This window comes from Podarcis raffonei, chromosome 13 (assembly GCF_027172205.1).
Source record: "Podarcis raffonei isolate rPodRaf1 chromosome 13, rPodRaf1.pri, whole genome shotgun sequence".
In the NCBI taxonomy this organism is placed as follows: domain Eukaryota; kingdom Metazoa; phylum Chordata; class Lepidosauria; order Squamata; family Lacertidae; genus Podarcis; species Podarcis raffonei.
The window spans coordinates 43,588,399-43,600,695 of NC_070614.1; the positions used below are offsets into that span (position 1 = coordinate 43,588,399).

Sequence of the window (12,297 nt, forward strand, 5' to 3'; positions counted from 1 at the left end):
GAGAAAATTCTGTGGCCCAGCAGGAAAGCCAGTTGGAGAGAGGAAACAGCTTTAACTTGGGAGCCAATTGTCAGCATAGGAGCAAAAGCAGGAAGAAGCAGATTTTGGCAGAAGGCAAGAATGCACACAGTGGCTCCTGTTCGTTTTCAGTCTGTACCTTGCCTTATCTAGGGAAATCTACCTCCTTCTTGTTCATAATTCTGGGAGGAAGTAAACTGCAAGGCATACCTTAGGGAGAGGTAGAGCAGGTTTTTCCTTGAGATCACTGAAAGTTCATTTGGTTGTTCAACGTCTCACATGAGAAAGCTGATTGGAACCCACTCAGCTATAATTCACAGTTGCACAAGAATGAAAAACTCCTTTGAGGTTGCTGAGGAGCAACAAAATGAAGTGCAAAGGTAAGATCATATTCTTCAACTTGGAATTGGGATTTTGCCTGTGTGTGAATGTTGCGCATATCTATCTATCTATCATCTCTATCTATAATCTATCTATCTGCTAAAATATATCCCCATATCAATAACTAAAATTAAAATGAATGTGTGGCAATGTATGATAAATAATAAAATGTGAGAACAGAAAAATACACACCACACAATAAAATTTGGTTAGAAATCTGGACAAAGAAAGCAGTACTTCTAGCTTTAAGGAAGTAAAAATCACTGTTTGGCCTCAGTCATATTTGATCCATAATTTGATAAAAAGAAAATGGTCACAGTCAGGAATTGACAAAGTTGTCTGTTGAACTGATGACACCCAAGTAAAGAGGGTTGTCTGGATGAGGCAAAAAATTAGATATAAGACCTGTGTAATCATGCTTTACTTATCTTAACCCTGATTGCACATTATGGGTGAAATTCAATTAACTTTTATTCTGAGTACCTATATTGATGTTAATGAACATGGCCAAGTTAGGCTCATGGGTTTCCATAGGTCAACAAAAAACTAAAACAGCACCAATGTTGGGCTGTTAACTCTAATGTGAACTCATGATTTAGACTATATTTATCATGGGTAGGCAAACTAAGGCCCAATCGCCTTCTAAATCCGGCCTGCGGATGGTCCAGGAATCAGCATGTTTTTACATGAGTAAAATGTGTCCTTTTATTTAAAATGCATTATTTGTGGGACATAGGAATTTGTGGGACATAGGAATTTGTTCTCCCCCCCAAAAAATATAGTCCAGCCCCCCACAAGGTCTGAGGGACAGTGGACCAGCCCTCTGCTGAAAAGGTTTGCTGACCCCTGATATTTAGAAACCAAGCTTTGCATGAACCTGGTTTAAGCATTGCATGTTAATTGGTTGACACAATTTTATTGCCTTGGAAGGTGACAAGCAGATGGAGCATGTGTCACCCAATTCATGCCTTGTAGAAAGTTTTGCATTTATTTGAAATGAGATAAGTATACACACACAGCGTTGGATTGGTTGGTTTGGGGATTAACTGACATTGTGATGTGTAACACATGGCTTGCCTTAGACTCACTGTTGCCCTTTCTCTGTAGGGAAGAGGTTAGGATGGGGGACGAGAACTTTACTTCGATCAAATATTTTGTATTGGTGGGACTGTCAAATGACCGAAGGACACAGATTCTACTCTTTGTGGTGGTCTTCATCATCTACTCCCTCACCATTATGGGGAACCTGGTGATCATCATCCTTGTCCGACTTGACTCTTCCCTCCACACACCCATGTATTTCTTCCTGACACACCTGTCAAGCCTGGAGATCTGCTTTGTCACCAGCACTTTGCCCCAGATGCTGGCTCACCTCCTGTCTGGAAATGGAGTTATTTCTTTCACCCACTGCACTCTCCAGATGTATATTTCGTTGTCCCTAGGTGGTACCGAATGCCTTCTTCTCAGTGCCATGGCCTATGACCGCTACTTGGCTATCTGCCACCCTCTATTATATGCTAGCATCATGGGCTGGGGGCGCCAAGTCCTGCTTACTTCTCTCTGTTGGGCAGGCGGCTTCCTCCTAGGTTCTATAAATGCAGGTAGCACCATTCGCCTCCCCTTCTGCGGCCCCAACCGCATCAACCACTTCTTTTGTGAGCTCCCGATAGTGCTGAAGCTTTCATGTGCTGACACGCACCTCACGGAGGCTTTCATATTCGTGGCATCTGTACTATTGCTTATAATTCCTCTGACGATTATCCTTATATCCTATGGGCTTGTTCTCTCCTCAGTATTGCAAATGAAATCCACCACTGGACTGCGCAAGGCCCTCTCCACATGTGGCTCCCACCTGATCGTGGTCACCTTGTTCTATAGCACTGTCATCTCTATGTACATGATTCCACGGTCGGGTTCAACTTCTGATCGTGACAAGAAAATTGCTGTCTTTTACATTGTGGTCACCCCTTTGCTTAATCCTATCATTTACACTCTGCGAAACAAGGATATTCATGGTGCAGCAGCCAAGGTGCTGAGAAGACTGGCCATTTCGCAAGAGTTGAGAGTTGCCTACTAGTATGAATAATGTGCAAATGTTGCGCAAACATTATGTATGCTGTAGCTGAAAACACTGCCAGCATTAAGATAAATTCAACAGTGTGCACAAGTTTTGATGGATGCAATAATGGAATACTGAATAATACTAATACTACTACTAATAATAAATTATATATACCCCTCCCTCCCCAGCCAAGACCAGGCTCAGGGTGGCTAATACCCGATATAAAAACAAATTTATTGAAATACAACTTAAAAACAAGATTAAAATACAACATTAAAACATTAAAATACAGCCTCATTTCAATGGAAACTCAAATCAAAAACTTTTTGGGGGATGAAAACGTCAAATCTTCACCAAGGCTAACTATCCAGACTGGTCCTACACGGGCCAGAAAAAGCCAGGGAAGTGCCCAAATAGGAGTTCCATCACAGGAGGAGAAAAGAAAAAGGAAGAGAGGGAGGGAATGGTATCGTTTTTGTAAAATATGCAGGGATTTATGATATGTAAAATGAGCCATGGAAAGAGAAGGGAAGTCATTGACGTAAGGATGTAAAATGAGTATTTTAAATTGTAAAACAGAAAGCTTAATAAAATTATATACAAAAAACCCAACATTTCGCGTGTTGTTGTTGTTGGTTTGCATTGTCTTTTTTCCAATTTATTTTTAAATTAATTTTCCAAATTATTAAAAATCAAACCAAATCAAATTATTTAAATATTTTTTTAAAAAAATCCTGTTCCAAACATATGACCATTCTCTCCTCTCATAGCCACATTATTTCTTATTTAGAGTCCAGTTGACATCCTTCACTTGCTGTTAAACCATTCTTCCAGCTGGCTGCTTTTTTCACCTTGCAGACAGCACCTCCGTTACATGTTATAAATAAACAATACTTTTCATGTGTGTAGTCCTTCATATACATTATTATCCTGGACCTGGTGTGCCGGGAGAGTTAATTGCTATCTTCCATTGTTCAGTTCTTTGCAGTCTTTTTCTGGATGGTACAAGGTCACATTTGATTCCTCCCGCTGTTTACAGTATGAGCTGCAGCTGTAAATAACTGACAGAGTGAATATCCAAACTCCACCATGAAAATTCCACTCTAGAGTTCTTCCTCAGCAGACAGTTAAAAACAAGATCTTTTCTCAAATTCAGCCTCTTTGCCAGATCTGTTCAGCAGCAGTTCATACTTTTTAAACAGTATTTCTCCAACAGCACTCCTAGTCCAGCCCAGGAATAATTTTAAATAAAGTCCATTCAGCCTCAGTCAAAGGTGGAGGGCATACTAAAGGTAAAGGTAAAGGTACCCCTGCCTGTACGGGCCAGTCGTGTCCGACTCTAGGGTTGTGCGCCCATCTCACTTAAGAGGCTGGGGGCCAGCGCTGTCCGGAGACACTTCCGGGTCACGTGGCCAGCGTGACGAAGCTGCTCTGGTGAGCCAGCGCAGCACACGGAAACGCCGTTTACCTTCCCGCTATAAAGCGGTACCTATTTATCTACTTGCACTTTGACGTGCTTTCGAACTGCTAGGTGGGCAGGAGCTGGGACCGAAAGACGGGAGCTCACCCCGCCGCGGGGATTCAAACCGCCGACCATGCGATCGGCAAGCCCTAGGCGCTGAGGTTTTACCCACAGCGCCACCCGCGTCGGAGGGCATACTAAAACCTTGTTACATTCATTGTTGTGCATAAATCAAAAGCCTTCCCCCTCTTCTCAGAAATAAGAAACAGAATAACAGGAGAGGACAGGAAAAAAGGAAGCCATCTGAAAACCATAAGAAAGCATAAAACACATAGCACCTTGTCCTTCCCCTTCCTTTCCTATCTGTTGTAAGGATTCTCAAGCTTCAAGGAAAACATTCAGATACCTTCAAGGAGCCAAGCCCAGTCCTATCGGCAGCTGACTGATTGCAGCCCATTAGCATATGTTGGTTCAGGAGCGCCTCTTGATTAATGCCAATTGTCCAAATTATGGAGCAACCAACCACAAATCATGCCAGAGACGGAAGCTCGTCCATGGGAGGGACACATTCCCAGGTCGTACCTGCTCTGCCTTTCAAGCTGGCAGACACAGGATTGAGCGACACAGCGGGATGCAGTGAGCTCCCCAGACCCCATTCAGGCACCTGCAGGCCTACAACTCACAGGCTAATTTCCCAAGGCCTCCTCCTTCACTGGCCCTACTCTGCACCCTCCTATACTTCCTTTCCCAGGCTGGAATGCATCCTTAAAGTGTGATGCAACATCCTTCTTGCCTTATATTGCTGTACACAACTCTGATATTTTGCAAGAAAGCTGCAAATAAGTCTTTTAAAATCAACACATAATATGGAATCCTGATATAGGGTTGTTTTCAAACCACATTTGCAGTTCTATACCTACTTTGTTCACCTCTGATGGTGGGTGCAGTATCATTTTCTACATTACCAGTGCTTTGGGTATGAATGCCAATACAGTGGTACCGCGGGTTACATACGCTTCAGGTTACATACGCTTCAGGTTACAGACTCCGCTAACCCAGAAATATTACCTTGGGTTAAGAACTTTGCTTCAGGATGAGAACAGAAATCATGCTACATTGGCGCGGCAGCAGCAGGAGGCCCCATTAGCTAATGTGCTGCTTCAGGTTGAGAACCGTTTCAGGTTAAGAATGGACCTCCGTAATGAATTAAGTACTTAACCTGAGGTACCACTGTAATTATTTATGCAAAATGTTGCCTCCCATGAACATGAGGGAGCTATTGACCAGCTTGTGGAAAATCCAGCTCTTGCAGGAATCTACATCTTTTTTGTGTGGAAGGGAAACTGGGGAGGGGGGGATATAAACCCTAAAAGAACCTAACATGGAGAGAGCATGCTCAGTTTTCACAGACTGCTGAGTATTTGTTGGTGGCAGGAGAGAAAGGATTAGGTGAAATGGAGTATTCCAGTAGAGCACATGTCATAGCTAGGTTACTAGAATACTCCATTCCATTCATTTCTTGGAAAATCTTTCCCTTGTGTATTGTTAATAGCTATGTCAAAAGTTTCAGGCCCAAGTGGCTGAAGGTAAAGGTAAAGAATTGTTAATGAGCTGAGGGACGAGAGATACAAAAGAAATTAGAGCAGATCCAGTGTGGGAGAGTCACAGTCTTTATTAACTTAATGAATCACAATGCCTTTGAAAAATGGCAGGGAGAAATCATTCACCACTGCTTTCTCTGTTTTAAACCTGAGAAGAGTTAGGTAGTGGAATAAGCTAGGCTGTGATTAACCCTCATTTTGGAAGACTTTCCAAACTTGTTGGGGCAGCACCCAAGAAAAGCACTGACCATATTTATATTCTTTCCCCCATAATTGATTAAGCTGTCTCAATCTCTTGCCTCAGGAGAAGCTGGTTTTTTGCAGGGCTGGATGACTGATAGGCCAGGCCCTTGAGCTGGCTAGTAAGCCACCTCATGTTCCCCACGTTTCTCCACTTCCCCAAGACAATGTGAATGTGCAAATGAGAGGTGGGGGGAATCTTTATCTCTAAAGTGCCCAATGAACATTTAGTCAGATAACCATAGCAAGCAGTTGTGTGCATAGAGAGAAGACTATTGGAAGTATATCAGAGAAGAGATGCAAGCAGCTGCCGTTCCAGAATCTGTGTTTCTGTAAAAGAGAGAAGGCAGGGAGAGGCAGATCTTACTCCAAAGCAAGAGCCCTTTCACTGGCTCTCGTTCATCTGCATGCAGCCCCAGCTGAGTAAGATTGTCTTCCATAAACACGATTTTAACAATGAGTACGTAAGTGACTGTGGAGGCCAATTCTGGATCCATATGTCCTTCCACAGTGGGGACATTGGTTTCCAGGTGGGAGTTGATCACGGTGTGGATTTGCCAAGTGTACCTTCCTCTTGGCATGTTTCTCCCTTGAGTCCTGAGTTTGAGTGTCTTCAAAGCCCATTAACCACCATTCATCCTCGTACCGCCTACAGACACTCACATAGGACATTCATTGGTTCTGTTTTAAAGGAGAGGTAGAACTGGGTATCATCTGTAAAAGAGAGAAGGCAGAGAGAGGCAGATCTAACTCTAAAGCAAAAATTCTTTTACTGGCTCTCGTTTCTTTGTTCGTCTGCATGCAGCCTCAGAGAGGGAAACCAGAAGCTGCATACAGCTTTCCCATGAAGTCACCAGTATTACAGTGAGCTTCCTTGCCGTTTTTTTGCAGCCCTCAAGAGAAAACTATTCAGCTTTCATATGCCTTAAGAAAACTCTGCTGCAAGAGAAATTTCTTAACAGCTGCTGGTGAACCCTGTGCGGCATACAAAGGTCAGATAATATTGAGTAATTTGTAAGTCAATTGGTGATGGGGTGGGGAGGAAACCCCTAACATTTGTGGGCACTATCCATTCTTGAAAAATTACTCTGCAGAGAATTATATGTAGTTTTGGGTCTGTAGTTTCTTCTTTAAAGGGGTTCCTCTTTCTTTTTTCTTTCTTTTTTAAATTTCTCAAAGGCATCACTCTGAAATTCATTTATGCTGTGTTTGGGAGAACAGCAGCCATGAAGACGGGTTAGGTAGTTGAGTATTTCTATTGTTTTATTCTTCCTCCCCCTTGGTTAGTCTTAATGTTGTCCTTGTAGAACTTATCTAAGAGGAGGTTGGGGACAAAACTAGAATCAGTTGGTCTCCTATTCCTGGTTCCCCTGCCTTCTACCTTATTAGACCAAATAACCACTACTATGAATGAGGAACCATTTTCCTTCCACTCATACCCTTACACATAGCCCAAATAGACCCTCAAAGAAAATAAAACTCTCATGTGTTTCTTTATCATCTCATTTGCACAGTTCTTTTCTTAAAAATATAAAATAAATAAATCCCAGGGAAGTTCTTGCAACCATATACCACAAAAAATAATGAATGCACAGAACTAAACTCAACATATCAGCGGGGTGTTGATGTCACTAAACAAGATGGTGTCCCAGCACTATGATTCCTGTAACACAGGCACCCCCCAAACTCAGCCCTCCAGATGTTTTGGGACTACAACTCCCATCATCCCTAGCTAACCGGACCAGTGGTCAGGGATGATGGGAATTGTAATCCCAAAACATTGGGGATGCCTGCTTTAACATAAAAAAGGTAAAGGTACCCCTGCCCGTACGGGCCAGTCTTGACAGACTCTAGGGTTGTGCGCTCATCTCACTCTAGAGGCCGGGAGCCAGTGCTGTCTGCAGACACTTCCGGGTCACATGGCCAGCGTGACATCGCTGCTCTGGCGAGCCAGCACCAGCACAGCACAGGGAAACGCCATTTACCTTCCCGCTAGAAAGCGGTACCTATTTATCTACTTGCACTTAAGGGTGCTTTCGAACTGCTAGGTGGGCAGGAGCTGGGACCGAACGATGGGAGCTCACCCCGCCGCGGGGATTCGAACTGCCGACCATGCGATCAGCAAGTCCTAGGCGCTGAGGTTTTACCCACAGTGCCACCCGCTCTAACATAAATAAGTAAATAAAACCATGAACATCAAGAAATATATACTTTTATATAAATTTATACAGCATTTATTGTAAGAAAACCGAATGTGGTTTACCAAAAAAAATAAAACAATAAAATTATCTATACTTCAATAGATTGTTAAATAAAGAATAAACAAGCTGTTCTCACAATCACAATGACTCAAAGACATGCAGTAGTGAAAGGAAATTTCAATTAATGGGAAACTAAAGACACTTGCTGGGATTTTTTAAAAAAATGAAATTGAGGCTCATGGTTGGTTCATGGTTTGACCCCAGTCTTGTAGGGCCCCAAACAAGGCTATACTTATGGTTTTCAGATAATTTCTCTGGTCTCCCCTATTGCCCTTTCTCTGCAGGAAGGAGATGAGGATGGGGGAAGAAAACGTCACTTTTGTGAAAGAGTTTATATTGGTGGGATTCTCCAGTGATCGAAGGACACAGATTCTTCTCTTTGTGGTAGTCCTCATCATATACTCCCTGACCATTGTGGGGAACCTGTTGATCATCTTGCTTGTGTGGGTTGAGTCTTCACTTCACATACCAATGTACTTCTTCTTGAGCAACTTAGCAGGCCTAGAGATCTGCTATGTCACCACCACCTTGCCCCAAACGATGGCAAGCCTCGTGTCTGGCAATGGAGCCATCTCCTTCACCTGTTGTATGGCACAGATGTACATCACACTGTCCCTTGGATCCTGTGAATGCCTTCTTCTAGGTGTAATGGCCTATGATCGCTACCTAGCTATCTGTCATCCTCTAATATATACTAGTGTCATGGGCTGGTGGCGACAATTTCTGCTTGCCTCAGTCACTTGGGTTGGTGGCTTCCTCCTTGGTTCTCTAATGGTTGGCAGCGCCACTTCTCTCTACTTCTGTGGCCCGAACCGTATTGACCACTTCATCTGTGAGATGGCAATGGTGATTAAACTTTCATGCACTGACACCTACATTACAGAGGCCGCCATCTTTTTGGCAGCTTCACTTGGGGTCATACTTCCTCTTTCAATTATCATGACCTCCTATGGGTTTGTTATCTCCTCAGTATTGAAAATGAGGTCAACTGCTGGATGGCGCAAGGCCTTCTCCACGTGTGGCTCCCATCTGATTGTGGTCACCTTGTTCTATGGCACTGTCATCTCTATGTACTTGATTCCCCGGTCGGGTTCAACTTCTGATCGTGACAAGAAAATTGCCATTTTCTACCTTGTAGTCACCCCTCTTCTCAACCCTATCATTTATACTCTTCGGAACAAGGATATCCATGATGCAATAGCCAAGGTGTTGCAAAGACTGGACATTAAGCAGAAGAGTTGATCATTGCCTACTAGTATGAATAATATGGAAATGTTGCTTGAGCATCAGGTTTTGGCACAGGAGATACATATCTCCTGGGACTTGGTGCTGCCTCTTTGTCAATGACCAGGAGCTGTTTCTGGAGCAGGAGCTTCTAAGAAAGTTGTAGAGCAAGTTTATGCCATTGATTTATTTATTTTATGCCCAATTTTTCCTCCAAAGAAGTCAAGGTGGCATAGATGGTTCTTTCATTCCCCATTCAGAACAACTCAGCGTCCTCTGCAGAGCACCATATTGTCTTCCCATGCCCTAAAGGACCAACCCAAGAAAACTCTAGACAGCATGGAACTCTTAGGCCAAGAAAAATCAAGGAGAACCGAACAGCTTCTGTCCTCAGTGCCAGCTCCCCGACTTGCTAGTCCTTTCACGGGTCATTGTTCACAGCCAAATTTTGATAACTTCTCTCTTTTCTGGAGCCAACACTGCTGCTGGGGAGATCTGAGCACCAAAGCCTCATGGAAGGGAGACAGGGATGCTGGGAATTCCCACCAGATCCTCCTTCTGACTTCAATATTTTTCTCCCCCCCCACTACAACGAAAATAATTTATTGGAACACCAAAGCCAAGGTACAGTAGCCAAGATAGAGGGCTGTTTTCACATTTCATTTGCAATGCTCTACCCACTCAGGGCTTACCCACACTTCTGCATGTCCCATGCCTACAAAGCACAGGTTTGGAGAGTTATTAAGGCATGCTTTAATATCTTGTTTGTGACCCATCACATCCCAGGCCTGCAGAATTGCATTGCTGATGCCCTCTCTTGGTTCCTGATGGAGCTATTCTGGGAGCTGGAACCCAGTGGATTCTGTGCGTTCTGTGGAACTTTGGAATTTGACATCCCAGTATGCCATCACTTCTGCCCTAGTGGGTTTAGGGCACTAGGCGATCTTACCAGCAGCACCTGCAGAAATTCAAGGATTTTAGGCCAAGCTATATCTTCCCTTCACAGTGGTGAAGTTAGCAATTGAATTTAGGTGTGTATCTTAAGTTGTGTCTCTTCAAAGGAGAGATGAGGTATAGACATTGCTCCCTTTTGGTACCAACTCAGTCTTCTCTTAAAAAAATAACCTCACTCTTGTATTCCCAGATAATTAAATATATTTGCTTCAACTCTACAATTGAATACACTTGATTATATTGCCTTATTTTTGTATTCCCTTGTCAGGTGATATATTCTATATGTGATTGATTAACCTTATTTTTTTCCTCTTCTGTAACCCTGAACTATATTGGCTTAAGTAAAGAAATACATTGGCTAAAAATAAGATACTGAGACTCTTCGCTAAACCCTCAATATTATGTGTGCTGATATGGAGGGTGACCATAGACACCCCCCCCAATATGGTAGATGGATTCTGGGATAATCTAAGATGCTACGTCAACCATTGAACCAAAGGTTTGATACATAAAAGGTCCTCTTAAAGTTTTACCTGGAAAAGGGCAATATTAGTCACAGATACCATGCCAGATAGGACATTGTGGATGGAGCTCAAGAAAATAGTTTGACCCTCCCAAAGGGAGAATTTCAACTATAAGTGCTTGCATAGAAAGGGAATTTATGGAGAACAGAAATGGCTCAGAATATTAATAAAAGATTTGTTTTTGGAGAGCGGCACTGACAAGGAGAACGTCATATTTCTGAAGTCCTCTAGGGAGATTGAGGGATGCGGGTGGAGCTGTGGTCTAAACCACTGAGTCTTGCCGATCAGAAGGTTGGCGGTTCGAATCCCCGCGACGGGGTGAGCTCCCATTGCTCGGTCCCAGCTCCTGCCAACCTAGCAGTTCGAAAGCACATCAAAGTGCAAGTAGATAAATAGGTACCGCTCCAGTGGGAAGATAAACGGCGTTTCCACGCGCTGCTCTGGTTTAACTTAGTCATGCTGGCCAGATGACCCAGAAAAAACTGCCTGCGGACAAACACTGGCTCCCTCAGCCTGTAAAGCGAGATGAGCGCCGCAACCCCAGAGTCATTCGTGACTGGACTTAACTGTCAGGGGTGCCTTTACCTTTATCTTTAGGGGGATTGGGTTGAAGGAGAATGCTTACACAGTGGCAGAATCTACCTTCACAGATGCTTTAGGAGGAATTCTGGACCCTCCTAAATTAGAAGTGGGTGAATGCGAAGGCAGATCAGGTACTCATGCCATCCTTGTCTGGCACAAATGCTTGCAAGGCCGACAGGGAGTTATAGCTGGTAGCAGCAGCTCATAATGGAACATGCTCCCACAATGGTTTTAAAGGAGGATTGGACAGATTCATAGAGGATAAGGATATCAATGTCTGTATTACATCTCCATTGTCAGAATCACTGTTCCTCTGGATACCAGTTGCTTGGGAATTGCAAGTGGGCACAGCATAATTGATAAAGCTGGACTGGGCCTGGTCTGGTGTGCACCCATTCCAGTTCACCCCAGAGCCAAATCCGGATTGCAACCTGCAAACTAAAAATCTCTGAAAATGTCCCCTTTCTGAAATTCTGGAGAGCAGTTGCTACTCAGCATAGGTGACACTGAGCTAGTTGGACCAATAATCTGACTCAGTATAAGGCAACTTCCCAAGAGCATACCATGCGCCCTAAATGCTAAGGAAAACATGAAACCCACAGAGACAAATTCAAATATACTCAGTTTGCGTACATTCAGATAAGAGAATGTGAGATGTGCTTATTTGTTTTTATTACAATGCATACAATTCTGATTCAAAGTCAGCATAGAATTATTCTTCCATATCTGTGGTATGTTAAGAACATGAAGCCCCATGAGGTTCAGGAAATAAACACCTATTAATGGCTGAAGAGAAAGGCACTAAGGGAATCCCTGTGGAGTAGATGCACTGTCCTCATTATCATAATGAATAGCAAGCAAGGGAAAAAGAATGCAAAATGTCATAGGGAGAATACAAATACTGGTGTGCTGTCCAATTTCTATTGTTGGGAATAGGCAGTTGAGCAAGCCAGGTTGTGTTGAGCCCCATCTTAGTAGGCATTAAAAC

General features: G+C 43.3%; 3 protein-coding genes across 4 annotated transcripts in view; all 3 read left to right on the forward strand.

Annotated features, from left to right (window-relative positions):
* The window catches only part of SDR39U1 (short chain dehydrogenase/reductase family 39U member 1), a 226,905-nt gene that overhangs the window by 93,369 nt on the left and 121,239 nt on the right, over window positions 1–12,297 (forward strand). The gene's annotated exons all lie outside the window — the stretch shown is intronic.
* LOC128399752 (olfactory receptor 2D2-like) lies at window positions 1,336–2,549 on the forward strand. Its single transcript, XM_053361470.1, has one exon. The coding sequence runs from the start codon at window positions 1,457–1,459 to the stop codon at window positions 2,474–2,476; it is 1,020 nt and encodes a 339-aa protein (XP_053217445.1). The 5' UTR covers window positions 1,336–1,456; the 3' UTR covers window positions 2,477–2,549.
* LOC128399756 (olfactory receptor 2G3-like) lies at window positions 8,317–9,267 on the forward strand. Its single transcript, XM_053361474.1, has one exon. It carries the CDS (start codon window positions 8,317–8,319, stop codon window positions 9,265–9,267), a length of 951 nt encoding a protein of 316 aa, XP_053217449.1.